Genomic DNA, 12,324 nt, shown 5'->3' with positions numbered 1-12,324 from the left:
CGTTATGCAACGATGCAATTGTAAGAATTAGAAGATGGCTTAAAAATGTGAAGTTAGAACTTGCAGCTCAAAAAACTGAAGTCGTATTACTGACAACACGACGGGTACGTGAAGAATTAGTGATTACGGTAACTGACCATGACATTAGGTCCCAGCCATATATCAAATATCTGGGAGTACTCATTGGCTCGAAAATGACCTTTAAGCATCATTTAGAGTCAGTCAGTGAAAAAGCGGTAAGAATAAATAACGCGTTGACTAGACTAATGCGTAATATTGGCAGTCCTCGCGCAAGTATACGGAGACTCCTGTTAACAGTCACAAGCTCAGTGATTCTGTACGCAGCACCAATCTGGGCAAACACGAAGCCATCTTCCTTCCAACACATACGAGCCACATACAGACTTGGCGCCCTGCGAGTAGCCAGTACCTATCGCACTGTCTCAGATGACGAAATCCATGTGATAACGGGAGTGGTGCCTATCGACCTTCTCGCGGTTGAGATGTATAGGTTACATAATACCATTGGGTAGAAACCGTCGAACGTGGCTAAAAAAGAAGAAAGGCTGCGAAGAATTGAAGAATGGCAGATACGATCAGTGCTGCCAGTTTAGCAATTTAGTTGCTAGATCTGGCAACTTTTAAAAAAATTTGCAACTTTTCTTTATAAAATGCTATTAGCCACAAATCTAGCAACTTTTTATTTTTTCTTAGCAATTTTAGCAATTTTGTTATAAAAAACGCAAATTTTATATTTTTCTTCAGAGTTTTTTCATTTTTTATACCTTTTTGTCATCGATTGCACAAATTACGATGAAAGCGGTTCGCAAAGATATCGGAACATGTATTTATTTCAGTGGTTCGTTTATATGAACAACTTTATTGTGTATGGTAACTCTTTGAATTTGTTTGGTGATAGCAAAGCGATCAAAATGCCAAAAGTCTACAAGCAAAATTTTCGTGATGCCTGGCTTCAAGACGAGGAGTTTAAGCAATGGATTCGCAAGGATTGCACTGATCCAACGCGAGCATATTGTGCCTACTGCAAATCCTCAATAGGCGCAAAGCTTTTTGACATTCGCCACCACGCTGCCTCAAAAAAACATGTAGCTGTGATGGGCGCATGTACCCAGAAAAATAAGTTGCATTTCGTTCCAAAGTCGACCAAAACGCAGGAGCAGGAAGCAGCACTATGTCTGCATATTGCCAAACACTCAGCGATTGCGACAAGTGATCATTTGTCGAAGTTGTGTGTTGAGCAGTTTTCAGCTTGCAAAGCTGCTGCAAATATAAAACTAGGCAGAACGAAGTGCACCTACATCATTAAAATTGGACGAGTCTACTGACATCAGCGTCGAAAAAATTCTTGGTAAGCTTTTTGTCTAAGTAAATATTAGCTTGTATATACATGTATTTATGTTAATTAATATGTAATTGTAAATATTGTTAAATCTTAAGGAGTTGCTATTTGTTACTTCAGTAAGAGTAAATGGGATGTAGTATCAACGTTTCTAGGACTCGAGCAAATCGATGCTGGAGACGCCATTTCCATAGCAGATGCTGTAAAAAGCTTGCTTTTATCAAATAATTTAAAAATATCCAATTTAATTGGCATAGGCACTGACAACGCTAATGTAATGACTGCTCCAAAAAGAGTGTATACACAGAGTTGAGGAAATCAGTTCCCTCTCTGAAACTTTTAAAATGTGTATGTCATTCAGTTCAACTAGCTGTTACAAAGTCGTGCACAAAAGTTTTACCGGACAACCTGGAATTTCTTGTGCATGAGACTTACTCCTGGTTTTCGAAAAGTTGTAGTCGCCAATTAAATTATAAAAAGGTGTATCAATGCATAAATGATAACAAGGTACACATACAAATATATGTATTAACCAAAAATAATCCGAATTGTGATTGTCTATAACTAATGTATTAAAAATGGATAGATACAGTAAAACTTTGTTGTTTTGTGTGTGTAATTGTTAAATGTCTGTTTTCTTTGATTTTCCTATTTTAAACTAATCGCTTTTTTTTATTTAATACAATAGAATCCCTTAAAAATACCGAGAGTATGTGACACAAGATGGTTGTCGATAGAGAGTGCGGTTTCTCGTATCGTGGATCAGTGGACGGAGCTGAAGCTGCATTTCGAGTTAGCAGCTACTACTGAAAAGTGTCACAAAGCTCACATTCTAAACGGATTGTATAAAGACGATACAAATTATCTGTATTTGGTGTTTTTAAAGCCAATTCTAAAAGAGATGCAAAGTCTTAATAAAAACTTCCAAGCACGGAATGGAAACCCAACCCAATTACTTTCCGATGTAATTGTGGCCATAAATTCGCTTAAATCTAAAATAATACCACCAAATCATGAAATTAACATTTTAGAAGATGATTTGGAAAATGCAGCAGTGCCTAATATGTATTTGGGCTATGCTTTTGAGCAAAAAATTAAAGAGGCTCAATTTCTATCACAGGAGCTGGAAATTAGAAAAATTTGCATGGAATTTGTTAAAGAATTAATAATCCAACTACGTGAAAGGTAATATGGGAATTTTGGTTTAAGTTCATATCTTACAATAATTTTTTTGCAATTTCTAGGTTGCCAGATAATATAGAAATAATGCAACTGGTAAATTTATTTTCTGTACAAAACATGCTAAAAGTTTCAAAAAGTAAAGAAATTTTCAAAGTATTAGAATATTTTGAATGTAAAAACATTGAAAATATTCAATTGCAAATTGAAAAAATTAATTTTATAAAATGGGAGTTTGTAGAGGACACCAGCAAATTTTGGACGGAAGTTATTAAGTACAAAGACGCTGGAAATAATAATCCGTTTAGCGACTTAGCGGAATTCGCCTTAAAAATTCTTTCTCTGCCGTGGTCGAATGCAGAAGTTGAGCGGATATTCTCACAAATGAACATCGTTAAGAGCAAATTACGCAACGCCATGAGCCTTAAAACATTAAATGCAATAATGTATATAAGGTAAGACTTAATTTTGAATAATTTTCACCAAAATACAAATGGAACATATTTAACTTCGAATATTATTACAGATATGGACTAGAAAGACATGGCAAATGTTGCCATAATTATGTCCTGCCAAATGAATATTTGAGTCAAATAACAAGCAGTGAAAAATATTCTGATGTATGTGAAGCTGACGAGCTAGACAATATTTTAAGTATCCTTTAGTTTAAGACTGATTTAGTTTATAAATTGATTAAGTAATGAATTTTAAATGTAAATTGTTTGGTTTTTTTTTTATTTTTAAGTGTTTTCAGTAATAATTTCTACGTTTCGTTAAATAAATATGTATATTTGTTGAAAATTAAGATTTTAATGGCTTAGCAATTTTTCTAGCAATTTTCAGAAAATTTTTAGCAACTTTTAGCAATTTTTCTTCAAAAATCTAGCAATTTTAGCTTGGAAGATTCTGGCAGCACTGGATACGATGGGAGCAATCCGAGAAAGGTAGGTGGACCTTTGAGAGGTGGACCACGGAGAAATTGATTTTTGTACATATCACACAGTTGCTGACTGGACACGGTTGCTTCAAAGCATACCTACACAGGTTCCATCTTGAGAACGACCCGTACTGCCCGCAGTGCCCCGAAGAACAAGAAACGGCGAGGCATATCTTGTTCCAATGCCCGCGGTTCATTAATGAGCGAAATATGCTTGAGGGAGTGTTTGGCGAAAACATAAGTGAGACAAATCTTATCCCACATATGTGCGAAAACGAAGAAAACTGGAAAATTACATGTGTAGTGGCCGCAAATATCATGAAGAACCTTCAAAACGCGGAATATGCACGTAGGTCCCTAGAAAGAACTCTTTAACACAATGTACAGAACAGAATGACAATAACAGACGATTGAGGCGAGAGTCTGGACAATAAATCAAAATTTGTCTTTTGTGATACCGTACGGAGGAGAAAAGAGGGGAAAACGTGGAACAAATAGCTAAGAACGGGTGTTATTTTGAATAGCTCGCTATTTCGGTAGATGCCACTTTTGAAGCTGCCATTTTTTGATACTTGACAAGAAGAAACAACGCCAAAACACGCTTAAACCACGCATTGAAATTATTAAAACTCACTATAAAAATGGTGAAATTTGGCAGAGACGGTTCGTAAACCTCGAACATTTTTAAGTCATCGTGAAGCCCCTTGACGGACCGCAATACAGAAATTGGTGAAAAAATTCGAGCTGGTGGGACAAATTAGTGATGTGAAGAATAAAACCCGTGCACGCCGCTTAAGAACAGCCGAAAATATTGCTGTTGTTGCCGGAAGTGTTGAAGAAAACCCAGGTTTGTCCATTCCTCGTCGTTCTTTAGAATTGGGCATTCCACAAACGTCATTACACCGTATTTTGCATAAAGATTTGGGTCTTAAGGCTAATTGGGTCGTTGCATGAATATCATCCGGAATTCCAACGAAAAATCATCTTGAGTGATGAGGCCCATTTCCACCTCGGTGGCTTCGTCAACAAGCAAAATTGTCAGATCTGGGGCTCAAAAATTCCAAAAGTTATTGTTGAAAAGCCTTTCTATACTCAACGTGTGACTGTTGTTTATGGTCCGGCGGAGTCATTGGATCTTACTTTTTCCAAAATGAAGCTGGAGCAACAGTTACCGTGAATGGATTGAGCTATCGAGAGATGATTAACGACTTTTTATGGCCGGAATTGGAAGGTATTTATCTGGACAACGTTTATTTTCAAAAAGACGGCGCTACGTGCAACGCAAGCAACGAAACCATTGATCTTTATCAAAATAACACCTCTTATTGGAAAACCCTGTAAGAAAAGCGAATATCTTTTTTATGAAATTTTTAAACCTACTATTAACATATTTAGTTAAAGATTAAAAGCTCTTCTCAATCGGATGTTGACGGCCTTTCTGTAACATTACTTAAAAATTGTGGGCCTTTGGTGCAACCTTTTAAACTAGTTTTTAATAAATCCTTGGCTGAAGAAATATGTGATGATGATTGGAAGCTGCTGCCTCCAAACTCTTTGAATGTGTTGCAAAAGACAATTCATATTTTAGCGTGAAACGTCTGATTAGTCCTAGACAACATGGTTTTGTAATTGCAAGATCTAAGTTATCTAATATAAATGATCGGCTTTTTCTGATGATTGCCATGCAGGCATTCAGAATGGATACCAAATTGACGCGATATACACGGACTTCTCTAAAACCTTCGGTAAAATCTCCCATACGATTTTAGTAACTATAATAAATTGGCATTTCTCGGGATACATTCGACTTTCCTTGATTGGACTCGTCCCTATTTAGTAAAGGGGTGCAGCATTTTAGTTATCGACGGGGTTTCTTCGGAACAGTTTTTTGCCACTTCTGGTATACCTCAGTGCGGTATTTTAGGTAACAAAGGTTGATTTGTTAATTAATGATATCTGTTCACGTTTTTCCTTTGCTAATTTTTTCTCTATGCTGATGATTTAAAAGTTTATGTTGAAGTAAGAAATTCTAGTGATTCAGCCGTCCTACACTCTGAGTAGAGTAATTTATTTTCTTGGTGCTTTATGAACCGTCTCTTTCTTAATATTGAAAAATGTCATGAAATCACTTTTCTAAGCTTCAAATCCCCTTAATACCTCATATAAGTCATACATATCGTGCTTCGTTTAATGAGATTAAAGATTGAGAGGTTTTCTTTGATTCGTGGCTTAATTTTATCACGCACTTAAGATATGCCATTTCCAATTCGCTTGCTATGTTCGCTTCGGCTATTCTAGAAGGATTACAGTTTAATGCTTCTTGCAGAAATTTTTGGCGATTTAAGATTTTTCGCGTTGGCTTTAGTAGGACACTGCTAATGCGCCACTGGCTAGGACGTTGTCTGACTTTAATTCACTCTCAACCTTTTTGGATTTGGACAAATGCAAGTAAAAATTACTTTCAGTGTAGCAAATTAAAATAATACCTGTATATATTTGTTATTTTAGTTTCATAATTATTTAATGGTTTCGTGTGTTGGTAATTTAACTGTACTACACTTTTTAATCTTAAATATGATAAATATTTGTACTGTAGTTTTGAATTCATCTCTTAAATGTCTGGTGTGAATTTTGTTAGATAATTTTGAATAAATAAATAATTAAATATAGACCTGGGTTAGTGGCATACGATCACTTAAAAGGCAGTTATTACTTAAGTCGACTTAAGCTGTTATTGCTTTTGATTTATTGAATGCGAAGGCCCCAGCTTCGTTGAGAGTAATCTTGAGCTAGTAGACTTGTGCAATCAGTGATAATCTGTCGTATTGCAACAGCCGTGTTATCGACAGCTGCTTACGAAGCAGCCCAGAGAGTTGAGGCAGTTTAATGAACGCAATGAAATTTCAAGGTGCTGTGCTCAAGCAACAACGAAGGGTACTATTGTATAATGTCAAATTCAAACGAACACAATTTTGCTATCGTTGTGTTATATTTTAAATTGAAGATTCTCATTGAAGATTCCAAAAAAAGGTAGTGTAACAAAAATTTCAAGAAATACTTGTTTTGTGGTAATAAACTGTTCTTCCTTCGATGCACACAGTTTGAGATGCTAGTTAGAGAATTGAAGTTCAAGTCTACCACAAACACATAATGCCAAATATTTAGGTATTCTATTGGACCGGCGTTTTACTTGGCGAATAACCGAGCAAATAACCTTTCCAAGATAAGCTACTCCTCAAGATTAAAAAAATTTGAGCCTAACGATTTAATACAAAGATTTAAACCGTAATATACGTAAATGCAAAAGTTGTAAAATTGTTGTTGTTATATGTTGTTCATTATTAAGTAACGAATTCCACTGGGGATTCTTACTCTAAGCTATTCTTATTTAAATTGTAGGTAAAAATAGTACTTATTATTATTGTTATGACAGATTGTATGGAATAAATGGAGTTCGAAAAAAAAAGTCTAAGCTGGCAAGAGATGCTGGTGTATTCGGAGCTGAAAAACTCGCATCACGAATTGTCCTATAAATTAATTACATTTGGATCTCCGCAAAAAGTGGGGTTGAATGGAAAAAGGTAAGTATGAGATCGGTACGAACTTCGATCGTTAGGAGTTCGTCATTTATTAATATAAAGGCTGATCATATTGGAGGTACTTTTTCCACGCTCTGTGAAAAGTATTCATCGTGCGCTCAGGCCAACTTATGGTGTACATAACCGTTCTACGGAACGCACTATTCGGCAAACCATCGGCAAAATTGTGAATACTTTTATATTTTTGGATGATACTTGGCCGACTAGACTACATACAGTCCGAAGTGAAGAGAATATTTCGGCTGTAAATGAGAGTTTTGCCGAAGACCTGGAAGAATCATTTCGGCGCCGATCAACAACTTGGCCTTGGCCGTATGACACTACTTGGGCGATTTTACTCAAAGATCGTGGTGTGAAAGCGTATAAAATAGAGCTAGTCCAAGATTTGAAGGCGGCCGATCACCCAAAGCGTCATAATTTCAGTCGTTGAGCTCTTGAAAAACTCGCCGAAGATCAGCATTTGGCGATCCTATTCAAGTACAGCCATTACATCCATTGAAAACAACCGTTTGGTGCAGATTATGGGCTGGAGGAATCATCGGCCCATATTTTCTCAAAGACAAGGCTGGCCCCAATGTAGCAGTGAATGGCGAACGCTATCGCGCCATGATAAATGACTTTTTGACGATGAAAATTGAAGCTCGAGATCTCCACAAGATTTGATGCCAAGACGATGGCGCTACTTGCCATACAACCCGTCACACAATGGGTTTACTGCACCGTCATTTCGGTGAGCAATTTATCTCTCGTCTCGGGCCAGTAAATTGGCCACCAAGATCGTGTGATATCACTCTTTTAGGCTTTTATTTGTGAGGGTATGTAAAGTCGACATGCTTTGTGTATAAACCAGTTTCGACTGAGACATTGGAAGCCAATATTACTAAAGTTATTCCCGAGATACCGACTGAAGTCCTCCAGCGAGTCGTCCAAAATTGGTGTTTATGGATGGCCGAATTACGACGCAGTTCGGCTATCATTTGAAAGTAATGATCTTAAAAAAATACATGTCAATACTCAAAAATAATAAAGATTGCCCAATCAATTTGAATTCTCGTTGCTTAATTCCAATTTAAAATCTAATACTTCTGAATTGATCACTCTTTAGATACATAATAAGTTAATGTTGTGTAAAAAATTAAATTTTGTTCAAATAAAATTCTAATTAATTTTACGCTCAAGTTGTCCTCAAATACCGTACGCACCCTGTATATAGGCACGAGAAATATTCTCTGTGTCGTTTGTAAGTTTCACCTCCAGCTAAGTCGATTGCACAACTGCCTTAAATAATATGAAAATAACGAACTAATCGATTATGTACGGCAACAAGCAGCAAATACAAAAATCTGAAACTAAGAAGGGAAGCAGCCATCAAAAAGCACGCAGCCGACCTTGCCATGCTGACGCCCCACTTTTTGGCTTCACATTTTTTTTCAGAAAGCAACCAGCAGAGAGGCACAAAAAACAAAACGAGACGAAACGAAACGAAGGAATGACAGCAATTATATGCGTGACCTTGACGAACAAAAACTCGCAGCGCCAGTGCAAACATATGCACGAACATTTATTTTACAAAAAAAAATAATAACAATAAGAAACATGTGCAGTTTGGGCCACTTCCAGTTACATGAATACATTTAAGTGCGTTCGTATGTGTGAGTTAACTTGGTTTGCTACCAACCTGAAAATGTTGTGGAATTTGCTGGTGTGGATGTTGTTGTTGAGCCGCTTGTGGCGCTTGCTGCTGCGCATGATATGATTGTTGTTGTGGTGATTGTTGTTGTTGTCGTGGCGAACCATATGCGGCTGCATTGGGATCAGCATAGTAGCCGGCTGCTTGCGGGTGCACGCCGCCGCCGTTGCCGAAATCGTGTTGCACGGGTATGTTAATGCCATTGGTGGTGTTGCCGGCTGTACTACCGCCGCCCCCGCCAACACCCGCTGCGGCGCTCGCATTCGCATTGGACAATACGGTGGGGCGCATTGTTGTTGCTGCTGTTTTATTTGGCGTGCTGATCTGAAGTGTGTTGCAGTTGTTATTAATTGTTATTGTTTTTGCTTATTGCCCCAAGAATTTCACTTATTAAAGCGTTAAGTTTAGATTTGCAGTTACGGGTATTAATTTCGTTTTATTTTTTTGATTTTTACTTTCGATTTTTATTGTAAAATTTTGTGTCATAAGAAAATTGCTTGTTGCTTCCGAGATTTTTGTTTTTTTTCTCACTTTGTTTTGCCTTTGTTAATTGACTTTTCGTTAGTATATTTCTTATTTTGCTGGAAATGTTGTTGCCACTTTAATGGAATATAAGAACTTTTAGTACAAAGTTAAATTTTCTGCCGAAAATACTTGATTGAGTAAGTTATTGTGAGCTTACATGTTTTTGCAGAAAAAAATGTTTCTTTGAAAAAAAAAATTCTAGAAATAAAAAATTTTTACAAAAAATATTTTTTTTAAATATTTTTAAAAATATTATTTGAAAAACTGTATGAATGTGAATATTTAATCTTTTAACTAAAATATTTACATATACTAAATGTTTAATGTACTAACTATGTTAGAGTTCACCAATTTTTCATATTTCCTTTTATTTTATTTTTATTAATTTTTGCGCCTAAGCTGATTATTAAATATTTTATTAATTTTCGAAACTAAGTTTGTTATCTTTTCAATTTTTTATTTGTTCTTAGTTTTTTATAAACTCATAGGTATTTTTTATAGTTGTGTGTTTTTATGAGCACTAAAAAACTTTCCGCAAACTCTCCGCCTTACGCAGAACTTTGAATTTCATTGATTTTCACCAAGTTATTTAGTATTTCTTATTTTAAATATTTCTTTCATGAATTTCGCAATTTTTGATATTTTAAATTTGAATATTTTATGACTGTCACTTTTGCTGCTGCTTGTTAACAGCTGTCTTAGCTGTTGCGCCGTTTTTCCCCTCTCTCAATGGTGTGGGTGGCGTATGAGCAACCACCAATGCGCGCATTAAGCTCTTAGCACACTTCCTCTGCCTGTTTTGCTTGACCGCTGCTGCCAGTATGCTCACCTCATTCGTCTATTGAGCTTGACCGTTCTGTCAACGACTGCTCCAATTTGTACGTGGCGATTGCTCGCCCGAAATTCGACTGTGCGATTACTTGATTGCACAGCTGCTTGGTCGCTTGCTGTACGAACCGCTATTTATGCACCCTTCCCGCATCTATTTTCTGACTCATTTTATTAGGTAGTTTCTTGGGTGGTGAGCGGCGCTCAATTTTCGTGGCACTGGGCAGTGGGGTTGTTGCTGGCCGTACACTCACCCTGTGTAGTTTGCTTTTGCTTTTGCTGTTCTTGTTGTTCTGGCCGCCTATTGTTGGTGGTGGTGGTGGTGGAAAATTCTATTGCGATGTTTCTAGTAGCTTTTGGATTTTAGCGGAAATTTTGAGAAAAATTTTGTAGCAGCTCGAAAATACACACGAAATAGATTTATGTATTTGAATTTTTTAGTTCTTTTTATTTATTTTCAATTCAAACTTTTCAATTTAATTTACTTTCGACAACTTCTAGTGTTGTATAATAATACGAAACCGGAATTTCAAGCGCACAATTATCGATTTTCAGAACAAAAAAAGGAATTCGCATTCAGTTGGCATTCTTGCTATTGCGTTGTTGTTGTTTTGCTGAAATTTACACGCACATCAACCTTGAGCAAAAAAGACGCAGTAATTTAACCTAAAAGCACTTGCAACACCAACAAATTGCGTTTTGACACGCAAATGTGCCGAGTAATTTAGGACCTACTTTTTGTGGGGGGTTTCGCAAAAATCAAAATCTGCAATGCAGCGATTTGGAAATTAGTAAAAAAGGAGGAAAAACCGCAAAGCCAAATATGACGTCACTGTGTGCTGCTTTTAGCTGTGGCTTGCCGTTAAGTAAAATTTTAATTTTAGTTTCACTTTTATTTGTTGTTGTTGAGAGAATTGTTAACTTATCCGGCTACAGCTGACACCCGCGTGCTCGTTAAATAAGCTTTAGCTTATTACGCACACATTCTCAACGTAAAAAAATATATTAAAAAAAGTAAGTACTTCAGTTGCCAGCCACACACGAAAAATTAAAAAAAAAAAAATCAAACAAACAAAAGCAATTAAAATTGCTCTAAGTAATATAATTTCTTGTTTACTGCATTTTTTATTATTTTTTTTTTATTTCTTTTTCAGCACGTTTCTCTTACAATTTATTGCCTTGTTGTTGTTGGCGCCGTCTGTTTTATTCGATTCTCAGATACAATATTTAATTTGCTTTTACTTCCGCCGTACTTAATCGCTTCGTTGTTACTTTTAGACTGTCTTTCAATTGGGTTTCCAATTGTTACCTTATTGCCAGCAAGTCGATGATATACCAAAACTCACGCATTTGCCGTTGAAACTCACAATTCTCTTGTACTTGTCTCCAATTGCTTTATGCAAACACTATGAATACATAAGTATATGTATATTTGTGTTTGTGTCTTTTATTCTCTCTCTCTCTCTCCCTATCTGTTGCTTTGTCTCTATAAAGCGCACTTTCTCCACACTTTCAAAAATATTTCTCACTTTGTTGGCGAGTGAGCGACAATAATTTAGTATAGAGCGCGTTGAGGTTAGCTTTTGAGAGTGAGTGCACGAGAAACCGTTTAGAAAAACGTGTGCAGTTAACCTTACACAGTGGGTTAGTTACTTGAATTATGAACACATTTGAATATGGATGTACATATACATGTACTTAAATATCAGTTAGTGGAGAAATAATTATAACGGATGATTAGTTGGTGATATTTATCGCGGGCTGTATCTTGTGAGCTCGGTTTTGGGAGAATGATCGATACAACTTGAGCTTGTAAAAATAAAATAACCTGTAACCTAGGTGGAAAGTGTTTCTAGTTAAATCCATCAGGTGTTACTCAAATACGAGGTGAGGATATTAAATAACGAAACTGATGCAGTGGCGCCTTCATTTCGAATGTAGTATCTCTCGTTTATGCAAACAAATCAGTATAGTAGACATTGCCTTTGTTCACATTAGTGTGGTTTGTTTGTTTCGTCGAAATTATGTTAAGTATAACAATGGAGATGAGAATGATTATTGTTTTTTCGATAGTCAATATTCCCACCTTTATGTTATTGTTAAGCTCCATGAAGGAATAAGAAGAAAAAGCGAACCGAGATGCGGAAGGAGAAGATGGACTCTTCAGCAAGCAATTGCGCTGCCTCAAGGGAGTTCATATCGTCAG

At 36.3% G+C, this 12,324-nt stretch overlaps 2 protein-coding genes across 8 annotated transcripts in view; one reads left to right on the top strand and one right to left on the bottom strand.

Annotated features, from left to right (window-relative positions):
* LOC128860938 (BAG domain-containing protein Samui) overlaps positions 1–11,402 on the bottom strand; it is a 41,353-nt gene extending 29,951 nt beyond the window's left edge. For 2 of the 7 annotated variants that reach the window (XM_054098739.1, XM_054098743.1), the window contains exons 1-2: positions 11,287–11,402; positions 8,754–9,364 (exon numbers count right to left, since the gene is read on the bottom strand). In XM_054098739.1, coding sequence (XP_053954714.1) covers positions 8,754–9,056 — 303 coding nt within the window. In that variant the 5' untranslated portion in view covers positions 9,057–9,364; positions 11,287–11,402. Of the gene's footprint in view, positions 1–8,753; positions 9,384–9,623; positions 10,809–11,286 lie in introns of those variants that run through there. The other 5 variants (XM_054098745.1, XM_054098748.1, XM_054098740.1 and 2 more) reach the window with 4 other exon arrangements.
* Positions 1,958–3,522, top strand: LOC128860940 (uncharacterized). Its single transcript, XM_054098749.1, has 3 exons — positions 1,958–2,545; positions 2,605–2,994; positions 3,066–3,522. The coding sequence occupies exons 1-3, from the start codon at positions 2,262–2,264 to the stop codon at positions 3,202–3,204; spliced, it is 813 nt and encodes a 270-aa protein (XP_053954724.1). The 5' UTR covers positions 1,958–2,261; the 3' UTR covers positions 3,205–3,522.
* Positions 11,403–12,324: the final 922 nt, after the last annotated feature.

This window comes from Anastrepha ludens, chromosome 4 (assembly GCF_028408465.1).
Source record: "Anastrepha ludens isolate Willacy chromosome 4, idAnaLude1.1, whole genome shotgun sequence".
Taxonomy (NCBI): Eukaryota; Metazoa; Arthropoda; class Insecta; order Diptera; family Tephritidae; genus Anastrepha; species Anastrepha ludens.
Note: the sequence above shows the minus strand (reverse complement) of the source record. Positions and strands in the feature narration are given on the sequence as shown.